The sequence below is a fragment of the Anser brachyrhynchus genome (assembly GCF_964034855.1).
Source record: "Anser brachyrhynchus genome assembly, chromosome: 30".
Classification (NCBI taxonomy): domain Eukaryota; kingdom Metazoa; phylum Chordata; class Aves; order Anseriformes; family Anatidae; genus Anser; species Anser brachyrhynchus.
In genome coordinates, this window is record NC_137723.1 from 150,782 (window position 1) to 168,830 (window position 18,049).

The following is an 18,049-nucleotide window of genomic DNA, read 5'->3' on the forward strand; positions in this document are numbered from 1 at the left end:
GGCTGCTGTAATTTCAGCGTGCAGGGGGTATTTTGGAAGGGATGGCTGGTGTGAAGAGGGGGAAATGAGGTTCTGGGATTTTGGGGAGGCAGGTGAAAAGGCAGCTTTTTTCTTTTTTCTTTTTTTTTTCTTTTTTTTCCCAGAAATCCTATGAAAACGTCGGCTTGTGCAACCCCGACCCTGTGAGCTCCAGAGGAGCTGGAGCTCATCCCACCTGCAGAATAAATGCCTTTTTTTCTTTCTGTAGCCCTTGGCCATCTTCTCCTCGTTGTGGCTGGTGGTTTATAGGATTGGGGTTGCGCAGGCCGACGTTTTCCGAGGGTTTCTGGCAAAAAAAATCCCCAGGGGTATAAACCACAATGAACGTGGGCGTACTGAAGCACTATGATTCATTTTCTGTATTTTGAGGTGGCAACTCCTTTGGGTGTATTAAATGTATATAAAACAGGAAAAGTCGCCTCTGACAACTTCAAGAGTCCTCTGGGGGGGGGGGGGAAGAAGCCGTCCTAAAAGCAATGAAATCCCCTGAGGAGAACTGGGAGGGGAGGAAGGAGACGGAAAGTGGTGGGGAAAAAAAAGCCATATTTGAAGATATTTGTTGCTCCCGCCTTTGTAACGATGCCAAGAGCTGTACCGGGGACCTGACCTGCGTGCAAAATAAGTTGAGGTTAGAAAAAAGTGAGAAAGGAGCAATTTGGTCAAAAAAGGAGTGGTGTGGGGCAGGCTGCTGGGGAGGGAGGCAGACACTGCCTCATGACTGCTCTTGAAGAGCTTCCCACCCAAAACTGGCAGTGATGACGCCTAAATTGCACGTAATGTGGAATATTTCACACCCAAATGCCCGAAATTGGGAATATTTCCCCCTATTTCAGCCCCTTGGAGAAGCCTCACGCCTCCGCCATTACAGGGCCCAGGACTACAACCCCCGTCAGCCCCTGCGCGCGGGACTCGGCTTCAGGCCGGGCGGGCGCGGCGCAAGGCGCATGCGCGGCGGCGGGGAGGCGGAAGCGGGCCGTCCGCCATTTTGTGCCGGTCCCTGAGCAGTGTGAGCGATGGGGGGGGCGGGGGGGGGGGGGGGGTTGGTTCTCGGCTCTTAAAGGGGGCACGGCCCCAAGGGTGGGGCCCCCTCGTGTTACGGTGGAGAAGGGCCCGGCGGAGCGGGCTGAGCGGCGGGCGAGGAGGCTCCGGTGCGGGTCCCGGCGGCTCACCGGAGCTTGGCCCCTTCTCCATCATGGCCCCGCCTCTCCCGCTGCGGGGCCCGCTTTAAGGAGCGGCGGCGGGAGCGGGGTCGGGCCGGGGGGGGGGGGGGCGGGGGGCGTCGCGAGGGGAAATGGCGGGAAGCGGGGAGGCGGGGCTAGTGGGTGAGGGGGCGTGGCTTGTGGGAAGGGGGCGTGGCTTGCGGCAGAGCGGGAGGGGTTTGGCGATGGGGCGGGGCCAAAGGGAGCTGTGGGCGGGGCTACGGGGGTGGGCGTGGCCAATCAGGGTCGGGGCAACGCGAAGGGATGCGGTGGGGGCGGGGTCAAGAGGATGGGGGCGGGGCCTAGAGGGGTGTGGTCCGGAGGGGGCGGGGCTTAAGCAGCTGGGGGGGGCTCCCTCCTGCCCTTTGGGGTCTCCCTGGACCCGTGACCCCCCCCCCCCCCCCCCCCCCGGAGCCCCCAGCCCCTGACCCCATATCCCCGGCCCCCTCTCCCCAGCTCCCTCCCCACCCCCCTGTCCCCCTCTCCCCCACCTCCCTCTCCCCCCTCCAGACCCCCCCCAGCCCCCCCCATCCCTCCCTGTCCCCCTCTCCTCACCCCCCCTGTCCCCCCCATTCCTCCTTGGCCCCCTCTCCCCCTCTCCTCGCCCCCCTGTCCCCCCCACCCCACTGTCCCCCCCATCTCCCTCTCCCCCATCCCTCCTTGGCCCCCTCTCCCCATCTCCTCACCCCACTGTCCCCCCCATCCCTCCCTGACCCCCCATCCCTCTCCCATTATCTCCTCACCCCCGTCCCTCTCTCCCCACCCCCCCCATCGCCCCAATGCCCCTCTCACCCCAGCCCCTTCCTCACCCCCTTATCCCCCCCTAGACCCCCCCCCGATGGATCCCGGCCGCCCGGGCCGCCAGCGGGCCCCCGACTGCGTCCGCAGGCAGAAGCGCCGGGAGCTGGACGCCCGCCGCAGCAAGTGCCGCATCCGCCTGGGGGGCCACCTGGAGCAGTGGTGTCGCCTCAAGGAGCAGCTCGGCTTCGCCCTGCACTCCCAGCTGGCCAAATTCCTCCTCGACAGGTCCGTAGGTCCACCGAGAAACCCCCAAAATAGCCTTAAAAACCTTTGGGGTCGGGCAACCTTTGGGGTCGGGCAACCTTTGGGGTCGGGCAACCTTCAGGTAGATCACGCTGCCTCCTCCTTTCGCAGGTACAGCTCCCAGGGTTGTGTTTTGAGCCCAGGTAGGTGCCTTTTTTCCCCTTGGCTACCCCGCATCTACGTTTTCTTTCATATTTTTTCATCCAAAAGGCATTTATTGTGAAAATTCGCATTGCATGATGTGCTTTCGTGGGAGGAGATGCGGCCGCCAGTGGGGTCACCAGGGGGGTGGCTCTTGCTACATTGGATTGTTTGGGATGTTGGTCCCCTCCCCTAGCTGCTTTTTGGGGTCTGTGTGAGGTTTTGGGGTTGTGAAAGAAGGGAAGAAGCAGCTGTGAGCGTGCTGATGGGGTGGGGACATCAGGAGGTTGGAAGTAGGGAGATGGCAGAGGGAGACCTTTGACGTTGTCCCACCACCAGAAAATCCTTAACTGGATTCACAGAACCAAAATCAACCTAGAAATAAAATTTTTGGAGCTGTTTATCACCAAATTGCTTGCTTTTTATGCCCAAACCCAGGACCAAACACCCCGGAACCCAGCCTTCTCCACGCCGATGCCTTACAGCGCCTGGTCGTCCTGTCCCACGGCCACGGCCAGGAGTGCGGCTTCGTCCCCGATGTGAAGCCCCCAGCCTCGGGCAGCCCAGCCCAGCTGGTGTGGGAGTGCGTGGCCGGACACAGCTTCTCCTGGGGCGTCCCCACCGTGGCCGATGGCCAGCAGCCGTGGGGAGTCACCGAGGAGGATTCGGGGCGCAGCTCCCCACCGGTCCCCGGGCGCCGGCGGTCGTTGCGGCGGGCAGGGCTCGCTGCCGAGACCAAGGTGGACGAATCCAGCCCCAGGAAGGACGGTGCTGAACCGGAGGTGGCAGCTTGGTCACCCGCTGGCGATGGAAACCAGAGGGAAGAGGCGGGTGAAAGTAGCGACGCAGGTGAGGTTGGGTGGTGTTCCTCCTCGTCTTCACCTGGGAGGAAGGTGGGCTCCCGTTCTCTGCTCTCATTTCACTGTTGGCCTCTTTTAGTCCCAAAGTAGAAGACCTTTGGGTGGTCCCAAGTCTCTTGTAGTCCAAAAGTAGATCATCTCTGGGTGGTCCTAAGTCTCTTGTAGTCCCAAAGTAGAAGATCTTGCTGACCCCACGTAGGTAGAGCTCTCGGAAGTTTCTCCATTTAGCCAGACCGAAGATCAAGGAGGAAACCTTTTTCTTTCCTTTGTTTGCTACTTAAGAGGTTGAACTTCCAGAAGAGGATTTTGGAGTGACTTGGCCAGCAGAAGGGCACAATCGGCTTTCCAACACCGGCAGGTTCCCCGGTCCTGCTGCCAAATCCTGTCCTCCTTCCTCTGCATCTCCGAGACCTCGGGTGAAAGAGCCCTGCCTTACCTTACCACCACTCCTTTTATCTCCTCACAGCTCCACGAGGGCAGACAGAGACAGCAGCTACAGGACCAGATCATGAGAGGTGAGTGGTGGCCCTGTGCGGTTCTCCCCCAGCGCAAAACGCCAAAAATTGGGGTTTCCTGAGCTGAAGGTTGCACCTGGACCCAATCATCCTTGAGCTCTTTGCACCCGTGGCACCCTGTGACAGCAGCGCCGCTGTTTAACGAAGTTTCCGTAATAAAATTACCGCTGGGTCATAGCAGAGCTGACTTTGGCTGTTGCATTCCGGCAGCACATCCGTGTTGGAGGAGAAACCGGAGCAGGGCAGCGCGTCTCAGGAAGAAGAGGAGGAAGAGGAGGACGAGGACTTTGTCGAGGAAGATGACCTTGCCTACACCGATGACCTGCGTGATGAGAACTACCACCCTTCTCTGGACAGGTGAGGAGTGCTTAGAGGCTGGTGGCCAACCGTGCCCCAACGGTGGCCAACGGGGCCCAACCATACCCCAATTGTGGTCAACGGGCCCCAACCATGGTCAACAGGGCCCAGTGGTGGCCAAGAGCGGCCAACCGTGCTCCAACCATGGTCAACGGGGCCCAACTGTGCCCCAACAGCGGCCAACGGGGCCCCAACCTTGCCCAACGGTGGCCAACCGTGCCCAATGGGGCCCATCTGTGCCCAACCACCTAAACCATCTTGCCCATCCCATGTCTCTCTTCTCCTCCAGTGACTCGGAGCTGCAGAGACGCCAAAGCCAGCCAAAATCCCGTAAGAAACCCGTGAAAGAGGATCAGAGCCTGAGCGAGCCGAGCCCGATCGACTCCAGCCCAGCAGAGGAGAGGGGTGGGCGAGTCAGGTGAGCGGGGAAGACCACGGCGGTGGCTACTGAATGAGCATTTGGGGGCACCTTGGACATGCTGCTGCTTTCTGGGCTGAGAAACCATATGGAAAGCGACCCAAAAGTTGTAAGAATAAATGAAGTTCAAGCCCTGAGGTCTTTCAGGGAGAGGGCTGCATGTTTGCAAAGGGAGGTGACAAAGTGCACGATGGGGAGATGGCATCAGGGTTTAATCCTCACCGGGGCAGAGCTGCTCGGTGCTGTCACCTGGCCTCATCTTGTGCTGGAGCTTGAGAGGAGGGGTCTGGCCACTGGTCTTGCTGGGAGGGGGTCATCCACCATGTCCCCCCCTGTGGCCACGCATGTGCCTGCTGCTTTGGGTGCTTCAGCACCCAGCCTGGAGCTGGCCCCGACCGTGGGTGGCCATGGAGCAGGGATGTGGTGGCCCCCAGAGGGGGAGAACCACCTCCAGAACCACTGGAGGTTGGTGGTGAAGACCTTCTTCCACCTCCCTACAGCCTCCAAGCAGCCTGGCCTTGCTAGAAGTTTGCAATCAATGCGTGCAATCCCTCCTCCCCTCGCACAGGCACAGGGACCGTCCATATGGTTCTATACGGCCCAGAATCCCGCATTTTATCTCTACGCACAGGGCAGTGTTGCTTGGTTTTTGTCATCCACACGTGTGGCCGTGCTTCTTGGCTGTCAGAAACGTCACTGTTGTCACCATAAACGAAACGGAGCCCACAGCGATGGCAGCACTGCCAGCCTCAAGCGTTGGCCTAAGGACATCCTTCTAAGGACCACAATTGTTTAATTTGCAAGCACTCGTTACCTTTGTTTGAGGCCGAGTTATGTTTTAGCCACTCCTCCCCAGCCACATGGGCACAAAATTCCGTTTTTCACTCTAAATAAGACAGGAAGGTCGAGTAGTTGCTCAGTTCCAGGCGCCTTTAAGCAAGAACATCCCGTCCACCTCTGTGAGGGTTGGTCTTGATGCTGTGCCAAAGGGATGGGCCCGTGCTTTGCCTCTCGGGTCTGACACACAAGGAGTCATCCATCACCTTTCTGGATTTTCTTCCAATACAAGGGCATTAAAAAAAAAAAAACACAACTTTTTATTTGGAGTTAGCTGGAGCGACCACTTATCTGCTCTTACCTTTGTGTGCCCTTGAGAGAAGACACCAAAACGCACCCCCCCAAACCTTAGCAGGTAAGTATTGCACGCTTCCACAAAGGTTTTTGTATTTATTTTTCGCTTTGGCATGCTATTACCACTTCATTTCGGTTCTCAACGCCCTTCCTGTCTCTTGCAGGAGCTCAGAAGCCACCTAGCAGCTTGCTGGAAGAGAGGACGTCTTCCCAAAAAGTCGTTCCAGAAAGCGAAATGGAATGGTAAATCTGGCACTTGCTTTTCTTCTCTCCTTTTTGGGTTACACCAAGGGGCACCAGGCATTCAAATTCAATTTGACAGGAAAGGTTTGGTTTAGCTGGTCTCTTGTTGACACCAAAAGTGAAGTAAGAGAGGGATTTTTTCACGCCTCTGTGGTATTTTGGGGTTCTGCACGCTCCCCACTTGTCACCCTCACGTTCAAACCTCCAAAAAGTACTTCGGTTCCTCAAGTTTGACCCAAAAACCTCTTGGGATTTTCAGATGTGGCTGATAAAAGTAGACACTGACCTGCCTGTGCAGGGAGGGTGGTGGGGAAGCTTTTAACACCCCTCCAAACTAAACTTTAGGTCAGTGGTGAGCTTTTGAAGGCTTAAAGGATGGGTTTGATTACAGATGTTGTCCTCAGACTTAGAAAGTTTGCCTTTTTTTTTTTTTCCAGTTTTGTAGCAGCAACTGGAAGAATGGAGATCAAAGACTGTTTTAAGAGGAAAAGATGGTTCATCCTGCACAGCCTCTTCTCGCTGCCCTACGGTAATGCCATCCTGAGCTGATAAAAACTCTTAGAGGAGATTGTAGACAAAGATGCCCAGCCCGTGCTTTTATTCAGATGCAGCTTGGCGTGGCCATCTATGAACAATCTCTATGTCTTGCCCCAGAAAAACATACCTTTTTTTTAAAAATCTCTCTCTCTAATTGCAGGACATCAGCCAAGAATAGCTGCTCTTTCCACAAAGCCATGGATAAAGCCAAAAAAAAAAAAGCCTAGCTCAAATCTACGTTGATGGGAACGAGCAATCAGTGAGGTTGACACAAGGACAACGACAATCATAAACGTACTAGGACACTTCCAAAACCCTGTTAAAGACTTTGTAACGAATAATAAAGATTATATTTCTATTTACAGTGTCTGAAAGGTGCGTTTGTTAACTTCGTTGCCTGCTGCGAGGGGGGGAGGAATATTTAAGTGGCTTTCTAAAGTTTTTTAGACTTTCTAATGTTAGAAGGGAAAGAGGAAGAGTTGTCCAAAGGATGGTTTGAATGCCGTGGTCTTTTTGGAAGCCATCAACTGTGCCTGCTTTCCAGCTCCTCAGCTCCGTGTTGAGGCAAGGAGAAGGGACGTCGGGGACAAGAGCCTCGCTCAAGACTTTTCTTTCCTCTTCCAGCTGCAAGCGGCGAACGCGGTCGTGCGACGAGGACGTGGCCCAGATTGGCCCCAAGAGGATCAGGTAGCGAGGGCCCTGGGAAGGGGGAGGACGAGAAGGTGCAGATCGGCCCTTTTGGGCCATGTGGTGGGACACTTTTCTGTCCCTCCAGCAGCTCCTGCTGCGGTGGGAGGCTCTTATTTGGCTAATATTAAGCTTCTGATGGATAGAAAAGATGGGGGAAGGAGGGAGATCCGCTGCCTTCTCAGCTCTCCTTGCTCACCCCGATTTTCCCCTCTCTTCCAGGAAGGCAGCGAAACGCGAAATCCTCCTGTGCGACTTCGAAGGCTGTGGCAAGATCTTCTCCAACCGCCAGTACCTGAACGTGAGGCCTGTAGTGGTGGGGTGGGAGGGAGCATTTTGGCCCAAATTCCCTTTTCCATGCACGCGAGGTTCGGCTGAGCGCATTCGGCCCTCCTGCTCCCTGCTTTGAGCCTCTGCATGGCCACCTCTGAACTGGAAGTGAGCCAGATTTTGTCTCTTGAGCTCGATTTTTGACACCTCAGCTCTTCCCCGAGCTGGATTTGGACATCCTGGCTTGTCCAAACTTTTTTTAAGCAGGAATTCGTGACTCTGTATGTTAACCAGCAGCTCGGTGCCTGGCAGCCAGGGGACTGCTTCAAGTCCCACCTTCTCCTTTGGATCAAGGAGATGAATATTGTAGTCGGAAGATGCCACGGGGCTTCCTCCAAGTGCAGGTTCTTGGCGAGGGCTTGGTCGGGCTGGCGATCCTCACTCCTGTCCTTTCCCCCCCCCCCCAAACGGCAGCACCACAAGAAGTACCAGCACGTTCACCAGAAGACCTTCACCTGCTCGGAGCCCAGCTGCGGCAAGTCCTTCAACTTCAAGAAGCACCTCAAGGAGCACGAGAAGCTGCACAGCGGTGAGCCAGCTGCCTCCATCCCTTGTTAGAGGCCTTTCCTGGGCTGCTCCTGACCATACCCACCTCCTATTTGCTCCTTTTCCTGACCCGGTCACCTTGTAGGCTACCACATCAGTTTGTTTTCCACTCCGGAGGTCTCTCCGTCTCTCATTCATCTCTGTTTTTGTGCTGGCAAAGCATCCTGGCTCCGAAAATACATCCCAAAAGCATCCTGGTTCCTCTTCGAGGCTGGAGCAGCCCCTAAACCATTTTTCTTTTTTTCTTCTGCCTTGCAGACAAGCGGGACTACATCTGCGAGTTCTGCGCCCGCTCCTTCCGCACCAGCAGCAACCTGATCATCCACAGGCGCATCCACACGGGGGAGAAGCCCCTCCAGTGAGTTCCAATCCCATCCGTTAGGGATTTGGGATTACCTCGCTGGCGTCAGCGCTGCTCCACATCGGGTTTCCTGCTCCACATCGGGTTTCCTGCTCCAGCGAACGGCACCTCGATGCAAAGTTCAGGGCGCAGGCACGGGGTTGATCGGAAGAAGCTCAGATTTTTGTTAGGGTTTTCGTGAGAGCAATGCATTTCCTTCCCTCTAGGGTGTGCTGAAGCCACGCAGAGCCGGCTAGCGCGGCCCTGACGTTGCTCAGCTGATAAAAATTGCAGCATCAAGATGCGACAGAGCCGAGCTCCCTCTGCACTCACCAGGGGATGGCTCTGCTCCCTGAGCAGAGATAGAAATGCTCTTTCCGCTTCTTCCCTGCTTTATTCCCCTGTAGTTTTTTTTTTTTCCTGTTACACCCCATCCTGTTTTGTCCTAGGTGCGAGATCTGCGGCTTCACCTGCCGCCAGAAAGCCTCCCTCAACTGGCACATGAAGAAGCACGACGCCGACTCCTTCTACCAGTTCTCCTGCGACATCTGCGGCAAGAAATTCGAGAAGAGGGACAACGTCACTGCCCACAAGAGCAAAAGCCACCCCGAAGCCCCCAGCGGACCCCCCCAAGCCGTGCCGTCCTCACCTCCGAGCCTCCTGGGGACCGGGATGGGGCACACGGAGGCGCCCGGTGCCTTTGCCGCTGAGCATGTGGAGCTCCCAGGCGGGGACGGTCGAGGCGAAGAGGAGACAAGCAAGGAGCAGCCGCCTCCTGTCGCCGCCTTGGCTGAATAACGGCGGGTTTTGGGCAGAATCTGGGTGATGCTGGATGACGGACAAGGTCGGTAGCAAAATTCCTATCAGGACTCATCCTCCAGTCCTGTCAACGGGACCAGACCCTCCTTGGAGGAGCACGGGGGCCGAAAATGAAGCTGGATCCTCCAGGAGGCGCCGACCTCGTGTCCCAGCACCGAAAACCAAGGGGCCAAACCAAGGACCTGTTGGCAGAGGGGCTTCCCTGCTCCTCCAGCAAGGACTTCCCCTCATCGCCCCATCCCCTCCTTGCCCGATTTCCGCAGCAGGATCCTCAATAAAGAGTCGTTTTGTATAAAATCATACAAATTCCCCGCTCCGCTGGGGCGCCGACTTTGCACGGGTTTTTATTTCCAAGGCCAAAGGTTGTCGCTGTTTAGGGCAATAAAATTTAGGCTGGGAAGCCAAAGGTTGCTGGAGGGGATCCAGACTGGATTGGTTTTGGCCATGACATGGTAATTAGGGGCAACGTTTTTGTAGGCCCTATTAAAAATCGTTGATTGTTGAGCTTCAGCAAGCTCTACCCTCCCCAACTTATCCCACAGGGCTTGAAAACTGCAGCTCCCTGCACCTTTTCTGTACTTTTTCCCTTTTTTTCCCCCCAGCCCAGAAGTAATTGCAGTATTTATCCTAGAAGATCCTCAGCCCAAGAAGGCTGGGGGGAAAAAAAGGTGTATTTAAGGATAGAAGTTTATTTTGGCGCAGGTTTCTCTCTTTCTGATGTGGAAAGGGGCTGCTGGAGCATCTGCGGTACTTGAAATGGGGCTGGTTGTAGAAATTCAACCCGGGCCCCCAAAAAACAGAGCGTAAATTCTCCAGGAACTTCTTGTTTTGGGGCACAGGATCCATCCTACAGCGATGAGACGCTCCCGGGGGGGCTTGGTGAAATATATTAAGCAGCTAGACCCAAATCTGTCAGAATTAGGGCTCACTTTGGCCTCTCCTTTCCCAGGAGGAGCAGCAAGGAGGGGGATGCTGAGCCCCACGTAGAGCTGAACAGCACCGTGGCAGGAGCTCTTCCAGTCCCACAGCAGCAGAAACACAGCTTGAGGCCCAAAAAAGAGCCCCCAAAGTGTCCCCCCCCCTTAAAATTTACATCTTTGGGCAATAACATTGAATATTTAACTCAGCCCGTGCGGCGCTGAAGCCTCCGAGCGCCAGGTGCTGCACGCACCCCAATAAAAATCCCCCGTGCCTGGGGGGGAGCTGAGGTTTTTGAGGTTTTAAACAGGAAGCAGGAGATGGGGGGGGATTCAAAAAGCCCCCAGCCCTGGAGGAGAGGCCACCCCAGCTCCATTTGCTCACCGTGGAAGGGAGAAGACGGCAGCAGCACGCCCGCGGAGAGCGATTTTTCCCTCCTGTCCCATCCGTCGGGCACCAAAAACCACGGCAGGAGTCGCTGGATTGTTTTTTTTTTTTTAACTTTTGCACAGCAACTTTTATTTCCCCACTAAACAGAGTAACAGGGCAAAGAGACATAACAGCATCGCGGGGTCACACGAGGGCCGGCAGGGGTTTCGTAAGCACGCGCGAGATCACACCTAAAACGAGGCTTTCTCCCCCCCCTCCTCCCCCCGACTTCCCCACCTGCACTGGGACCAAAATCCCCCAAATCCGACCCCAAAACCTGGGCGCACGGAGACTCCGGCTCGGCAGCACGCCCACGGCTCTCGCCACGGCTTTTTTGGGTCGGCGGCCGGCAACCCCGAGCTCACCCTGCCTCGCTCCTGGGCCGCGGGATCCCAGCGCTCGGCCCTACAAAACCCTCGGCAACAACAGGAAGGGCGGGGAGGGGGGGGAAAAAAGATCGCGGGGGGGGTTTTTTGCTCTCTAGTGGCAGCAAAAGACAGGCTCGGCCCCTTCCCGGGGAAGGGAGAAGCGAGGATGGGAGGTGGGGGGGCGGAAAAATGCTAAAAAGGTGACCTGCAGAGCAACGGTGTCAGAAAACCAGGGGTTGGGTACGGGACCTTTCCTCCTCACACAGGTTTTTTTTCTAGCCCTCAAGAGCTTTCCGGGGGTGCACGAAGCAGGCGGCTTTGCTACGGCTGAAGGCAGGAAGCGAGAAACCCCCCCCTAAGGGAGCTTTTTCTCCCCGGTTTGCCACGGGGGCGGCCAACTTCAGACGACAAAAAGGAAAAGAGGGCTGCTTACAGAGCGGGCTGGAGCGCGAGTGAAGAGGAGAAAACCCTATACAGGGGGGCTACTGAAGCAGCCGGGTTTGTCCACCCTCGACGGTTGATGCCCCCCTCCAGAAAAACCTTTTTTCGGGGTGAAAGAGACCTGAAGTTTTTAAATGAAAGAACGAGGGGAAAAAAAGAGGAAACCCCCAAAGCTGAACTAGGGACGCGGACGAGTTTCGGGGCTTTTTTGTCTGAAAGCAAGGGGAAAAAGGGAAGGGGGTCGGGGCACTACTTGCAGGTCACCTCGGGGGAGAGGGGTTTGGGGGGGAAAGAAAGAAACCGGACAGGTCAATTGCAAAGGGAGAGCGAGGAGCCCACATAGAAGAGCCAGAAGAAAGGAAAGATCTTCTCGGTGAAAGCGGCCGTGAAGGTGAAGATGGGAGCCATGTTATCGGCGTTGTAGAACGCCACCCACCCGCCTTCGTAGTCCAGGTACACCCCGATCTTCCTGGGCCTCTCGCACAGGGACAGGGGCGTCTCCGGGGAGGTGAAAGCCTGGTACTGATCCCAATTCTTCCCCTTCCAGTTCAACCCCACCGCCCAGATCCCCTCCTCGGGAGCGAAGTCGATTTTCTCCTTCCTCCGCACCGACTCGCGGGCCGCCCCCAGCACCCAGCTCTCCCCGTCGCCCACCTCCACCTCCCAGTAATGCCTCCCAGCTACGAAACCCTCGGCCGCCAGGACGCAGAAGGAGTAATCGAATCTCTTGGGGTTGGCCGGCAGCTCCTGGGGGGCACTCCTGAGCCGCACGCTCCTCTTGTCCTCCGACAGCACCAGGTAAGGGTTGGCCGTGTCCGGATCCAGAGAGAGATCACCTGGAAAGAGACGGGGGACGTGAGCACCTGCGAGAAGAAAAAAAAAAGCCCTTTCCAACCCCCCCCCACCACGTGGATTGGGATTTATGTCCCCAAACAGCAGCGGGGACGTCACCTCAGGCGGCTTTAAGCACAAAAAGCCACGTGGGAGCAAAGGTCAAGCCCCCCCCCCGTAATTAAAAACAGAAATTTGGGCGTGCCAGCCTGCAAGCCTGCCAGCCCAGGGCTGGCTGACCCCAGAATAGAAAATTCTGGGCAAAAAATGGACATTTTTAGCCGGTGCCCAAGAGGAAAGAGCATAAATATCCTCGGGTTTAAGGGCCGCTTTTCTTGCCCTAGGAGGAACCGGGGCTGCAGATCCTGAGGGCGGCCCCGAGACGGGAGGAGCAGAGGCTGCTCAATTCGGGCCTCTCCTTCCCCCGCCACCACGCAGCCAGGCGGGGAGACTGCAGCTCCATCCCCGAACCGAACGCGGAGGTTTCAAAGTCCGCCTCGGAGCAAAAATCAACCCCCCACGAGCCGTGCCAAAGGTCTCCGTGCTCGGGACAGAGCAAAACAGCTCGGGAGTCCTCTTAACCCTGCAGTTTCCTAATAAATTTGAGAGTTGTGCCTCTCCTGGGCTCTTCCAGCAGCTGGATTCATTTCTTTGCCCCTTCTCCGGCAGCACCAGCAATAGTTTTCTCCTCTCCTGGCCTCCCAGGCTAGCTCGAAGGCCTTACCTCAAATATTTTTCCCCCCCAAGAAGCTGAAATCGAGTTCAGAGTTGCAAAAATAAAGGTCAGACCCCCCCCCCCCCCCCAAAAAAGCCAAACTGCTCACCTGTATCGTTCTCCAACTCAAACCGAAGGTTCTCTGCGGGAAAAGAAAGAAATTTAGGTTCCTTTACGCGTGGGCAATCCTCAAGGACTACCTATGAGCACGCGTCCTTGCTCCCTGCCTCGCGGCAAGCCACCGAACACGACTGCGCGAACCCACAACAAGCTTCCGGGCAGAAACCCGAAGGAAACGTGATTTTCGAGCAAAGAGAGCTTTTCCTTTGCAACGAGAAGCTCCTCGAACAATAAAAGCTCTCCCCCGAAGCTCTTCCCAATAAGCCCAAGGGAGAAACAAACAAGAGCACAGCTCCAGCCGTCTTTTAAGTCAAATTAAGCACAGGGGAAACACTTTTAAAGGACGTTTTTTGGTTTTTTTTTGTTTGTTTTTTCCTCTAGTGCTCACCCTTGAACTCCAGCAAGACCTCTTTCAGCACCGCGCTCTTCTGGGAGAAGCTCTTGAGTTTCTTCTCCAGCTCGGCAAAGCCGGCCTCCGGCTTGCAAAACATCCAGCTCTCGAAGCTGGGGGAGGAGAAAGCAGCGTTAGGATCCCCCTGGAAAAACCTCCGACGCGCGGGCAAGGAAGGAACGCGCTCGGGTTTCGCGTTGGATGATTCCTCCCCTCCGTGCGTCCTCGGGAGGACTGGGACCAGTTTGGGGCTGCCCAGTACGAGGAAAATGGGAGATGTGGGGGGGCACCTCGGCTGGGTTCAGCCCCGATCCTGCTTTTGATACCGGTCCTGTTTGGACCGGAGACCTCCTGAGGTCCTTCAGGGACCGAGTTACTCCTCAGCGGGACGCTCACGCGCGCCCTGCCACAAAACCCCCAAAAGATTTGGGTTTTGCCCTGAGGGTAACGCTCGGGCGTGGGCCGAACCTCCCAGTTAACCCAGCAAGGGCCCAGTTCGCTCACCTGCTCCCAGCCGTGGTGACAACCTGGAGAGGGGAAAAGAAGCCTCAGTCAGTCCCACAACCTCCAAAATCCACCCCAAAACCAACCCTCCTGCTTATGGGGTCAGCTCCCAGCTGCCGTTTCAAGGGCAGGGACCAGAGGGACTCACAGGAACGGCGGAATTTGTGTTTTTCAACCCCTTTTTCCTTTTTAGGGTGAGCGGGGGGGGGGGAAAACAAACCCACAAATCTTAAAAATTAAGAAAAATCGCGACTGCCATCAAGCTGCCGAGATTCAGGAGCTCACCGTGGTGATGCATTAGGAGATGAACAAGTATCTGGGAGATTTGATATTCTTTTTTAGTCCTAGGCACCAAAAAGGGCCAAAAAAAAGATTTTTGAGGGTCAGTTTTATTCCCACAGCTGTGGGGAGTTTTGGGAGGGAGCAGAAGATGAGCACAGCAGCTCTGCAGGAGGTCAGGGAAAAAACTTCGCATTACTCCGAGGTGATTAAGAGCCCCAACCCCAAAACTGCTCCCCAGCAGAGCACGTCGCCACCCCGCGGTCTCCGTTACGGGGCTTTTTTTTACCCCAAGGGTGCCAGACCCGAGCTCTTTGGGGTTTTACACCCTTCTATACCATAACCTCCGGGCTGGGAGGACACGTCCCGAGAGTCTCACCTGCCCGGACTGGTTCCCTGGGCCGTTTTCTCCTCCCTGCTCCCCCAGCAGCTTATCGAGCTGGGCGATCTCCTCGGAGAGCCTGGAGACGCTCTCGTCTCTCCTCTTCACGATGTCCCTGTCCAGCTCCTCCAGGCGGGACAGCAGGAGCTGCTCCTTCTCCTCCAGGAAGCCTCGCAGCTCCTTGCACTCGGCCACGATCTTCTGCCTCTCCACTTCCGTCTGCTTCTGCAAAAACCCCAGCAGAGGGGAAAAGCCGCGTGAGAGAGGCGGCCCCGGGGGGGGCTGGGGAAGGTTTTGGGAAGTCCCTCACCCCCCGAAGGCGCTCACCAGCAAGTCTTCGCTCTGCCTCTCCCTCTCAGCCTTGGCTTCTTCGCGCCCTTTCCGCAGGGAGCTCAAGTGTTCCTGCGGCACCTCCTGGAAGGCAGAAGAGATCTGATGAGAATTTTGGGGGGATTGGGAACACGGAGGAAAGAGACGGTAGGGGATTCCCTCCTGTCCTGCAGCCACACGTGGCTAAATTTCATCAAACGCGGTGTTTTTTTGCAGCTAAAGGCACCATTAACCCAAACTGGGGTGAAACCAGCTCTGCACCACATCCTCCCTCTCACCCTATTACCCTCACCCTTTTGTTTTGGGCATACCAAGAAAGCCAGGTCCAAAAAAATAAAAAAATTAAAAAAAAAATAAAAAGCAGCTTGAGCAGCTCAGAGCCAGGCACAGCAGGAAGAAGAAAGAGAAACGAGCACGGGGTGGGGGAAATAAACCAGTTTTTAGCTCCCTGTAAACGCAAACCACCAAGTCCCACCCCCCCACCAAAAAAAAAAATCCTTCCGCAGGGATCAGCTTTCACCTCCCAGCCCCATCAGGGTCTGGGGGGGGGGGGATTTTGGCCACCACACTAAGTTCGTTAAGGGCTTAATGCAAAGCAAACCGCAGCGCCCGGACTCGTTTAAGTCACTTGACCCCCCTGACGAAGCAGCTCCTAGCAACGCTGAATGAAAAGCGGCACGGAGGACGCCGCGGCGGGTCTTTTAGGGGAAATAAAACCCTAAAAAAAGGGGTTTTGCTACATGCTGTGTGGCGAGCAAGTGCACGAACGCGGGCTTGCTGCCCGGCACCGCGTGGTAACGCACGGTTTGGGCGCGAGATTAAAGCCAAGGGCAGAAAAACAGGGCGCAGGTTGCAGGCTGCGCCTGATGGGAAACCATTTTTTTTTTTTAAAAAAAGCACAAAGGCAGATTAACAAGGCAAAAAAAAAAAAACAGGGCAGCGCTCAACGACGGTGGAGCTGCCTAGAGATGTCGCCGTGCTAAAAAAGGACAAGATCCCAAATTTGGGGTGAGCGGCGACGGCGGCTCGAGCTCCGGCTTCCCCCTAAAACCCCCCCCAGGGGTGAAGATGGAAAACACCCTGCGCTCGATGTGGTCCAAAAAAAAAAAAACCAGCACAAAAAAATGGTATAAAAACGGGAATTGTAAGAATTATCGGGTGGTTTTAACGCTCTGTGGTGCAAGATCTCCCCGGTGCCACCCTCCCCTTCCTCCTCCTCCAGCTGCCGCTGCGCAGTAAGCGCCCGCTGCCCGGCCGGCATCTTGCTTTTTTCTCCTCCCCGACCGAGAAACGAGGCCTGGCCGCTCGCTTTCAGCTCGCCCGCCCCCAAATCCCTCGTTATTCTCACCAAAAAGTCCCCCCCCCAAGGTAACGAGGAGTGTCCCCTTCTCCACCACGGTGGTGCTGGCTGAGGTCCGCCTGCGTATTCGCCCTGCGTCACGTTCCCCAACCGCCCTGGGCTGTTTTTTTTTTTTTCTTTTATTTGCAGGGGAAAAAAAAAAAGCTCTCCTGCGGGATTCCTGCTGCGTTTTTGCCCCAAATCACGCTCAATACTGGAAAAAAAAAACCTACCCCCATCCTAAGGGGGCCAGCTCCACGTTTGCTCCAGGGGGATTTCTGCACGGGGACGTGGCAGGTGAGGATTTTGGGGTGCCTGGCGTTATTTTGCACACTCACACCCGCACAAAGGCGACCCCTGTGCCACTTCATCGCTGCGTTACTTTGCACGGGAGGCACAACCAGCCAGCCCCGCAGCAGCACAGACCCTCCCAGTATCCTCCCAGTTAAACCCAGCTCCATTTTGAATGGGGGACGTTCCCCCCCCCCCACCGGCCCTATCCTACTGCACGAGGTCAGCCCTCACCCCAAGATTTCCCCACCTTGGGGGGGGCTTTTGGGACCCTATTGCTCCCCATATCCTGCCCCACCGCGCGGGGCAGCACCCACCCTGGAAAAGGGTCCCCAATAAATCCCAACAGCCCTGTGGGGGTCCCCATTATGCACGGGGGGGCAGCCCCAGAGCACTACGCCCTACATAGATGTGAGTTGTGGGTTCCATATCCCCTGTAAAAGCTCCCTATTGCATCTGAAACCTGGGGGGGAGCCCCTTTTAGACTGTGCTGTGCATGTAAGGGGGGGGTCCCATGGGATTCAAGGTGCGCTGCTCCACGTGGGGTGCCCGTGTTACACCCCCACGTTGAACAGGGTTGCTTCCCCTTCACAGAAAGGGGGATCCTTATCGTACCCCTCACCCCCAACAGGCCCTATTACACCAAAAATAGGATCCTCGCTGCACCCCCCTTTTTGTTAGGGTACAGGGGGGCTCCTCTACCGAGCCCCCCACCCCACCCTCGCCCCCAGGAGACCCCAAGTACACCCCGGGGGGTGTTCCCCGTTGCCCCCCCCCCCCCCCCCGGTGGTTGTGGGGTGCCCTTAGGGTGCTCCCCCCGCTCACCTCGGCGGCGTGCGCCGCCTCCTCGGCGGGCAGCACGGTGTGGGTGCGGTGCTCCCGGGAGAGGTGGCAGACCACGCAGACGGCCCGGCGGTCCTGAACGCAGAAGAGCCGCAGGGGTTCACCGTGCCGGGGACACCGCGGAGGCCCCGGGGGACCCGGCGGAGCTGCGGCGGGCAGAGGCGGAGAAGGGGCGGGAGGCCCCGGAGGCGGCTCGGCGGGGCCGGGGGGCAGCCCAAGCTGGCGGACGATGTGGACGATGTTGCCGAGGGAGCGGTTGGGGCGGAAGAGCCGCTGCGGCACCGGTTCCCGGCACTGCGGGCAGCAGAGGCGCCGCGCCGAGTCCTCCCAGCACTGGGTCACGCAGGCCCGGCAGAAATTATGGCCGCACTCGGCCACCAGCACCGGGTCGGTGAAGTACTCCAGGCACACCGGGCACGTCAGCTCGTCCTGCAGGCTGCGGGCGGCGCTGCAGGGAGCCGGCGGCACGGCGGGGGGAGCTGGCGGCGCCTCCATGCCGGACTCCCCCCCCCCCTCCGCCCACGAGCAGCGCTGCACTCCGAGCTCCGCTCCCCTCCGCGCCGCCGCCCCGACTGCCGGCCGCTGGGGGCGGGGCCGCGCATGCGTGCCGCGAGGGGGCGGTGCCGAGCATGCGCGGTGCGCGGGGGGTGCCGGCGGGAGGG

The 18,049-nt window shown here is 57.2% G+C and overlaps 2 protein-coding genes across 3 annotated transcripts; one reads left to right on the top strand and one right to left on the bottom strand.

Moving 5' to 3' along the window:
• The first annotated feature begins 97 nt into the window (after positions 1 to 97).
• ZNF692 (zinc finger protein 692) lies at positions 98 to 11,321 on the top strand. Of its 2 annotated transcripts, none has more exons than XM_080571095.1 (12): positions 98 to 1,045; positions 2,066 to 2,264; positions 2,394 to 2,425; positions 2,862 to 3,272; positions 3,750 to 3,798; positions 4,009 to 4,155; positions 4,445 to 4,573; positions 7,109 to 7,171; positions 7,394 to 7,472; positions 7,916 to 8,030; positions 8,306 to 8,405; positions 8,837 to 11,321. In XM_080571095.1, exons 1-12 carry the CDS (start codon positions 838 to 840, stop codon positions 9,183 to 9,185), a joined length of 1,881 nt encoding a protein of 626 aa, XP_080427221.1. In that variant the 5' UTR covers positions 98 to 837; the 3' UTR covers positions 9,186 to 11,321. The 2 variants fall into 2 exon arrangements, with proteins under 2 accessions (XP_080427221.1, XP_080427222.1); XM_080571096.1 differs by lacking the exon at positions 98 to 1,045 and adding an exon at positions 1,065 to 1,187.
• Positions 11,322 to 11,557: 236 nt separating this feature from the next.
• On the bottom strand, positions 11,558 to 17,974 carry LOC308184229 (E3 ubiquitin-protein ligase TRIM7-like). The gene is made up of 7 exons (XM_080571127.1): positions 17,370 to 17,974; positions 14,912 to 14,998; positions 14,582 to 14,809; positions 13,924 to 13,946; positions 13,417 to 13,532; positions 13,018 to 13,050; positions 11,558 to 12,198 (listed from the first exon to the last, which is right to left on the bottom strand). Exons 1-7 carry the CDS (start codon positions 17,880 to 17,882, stop codon positions 11,672 to 11,674), a joined length of 1,527 nt encoding a protein of 508 aa, XP_080427253.1. The 5' UTR covers positions 17,883 to 17,974; the 3' UTR covers positions 11,558 to 11,671.
• Between the last annotated feature and the right edge of the window lie 75 nt (positions 17,975 to 18,049).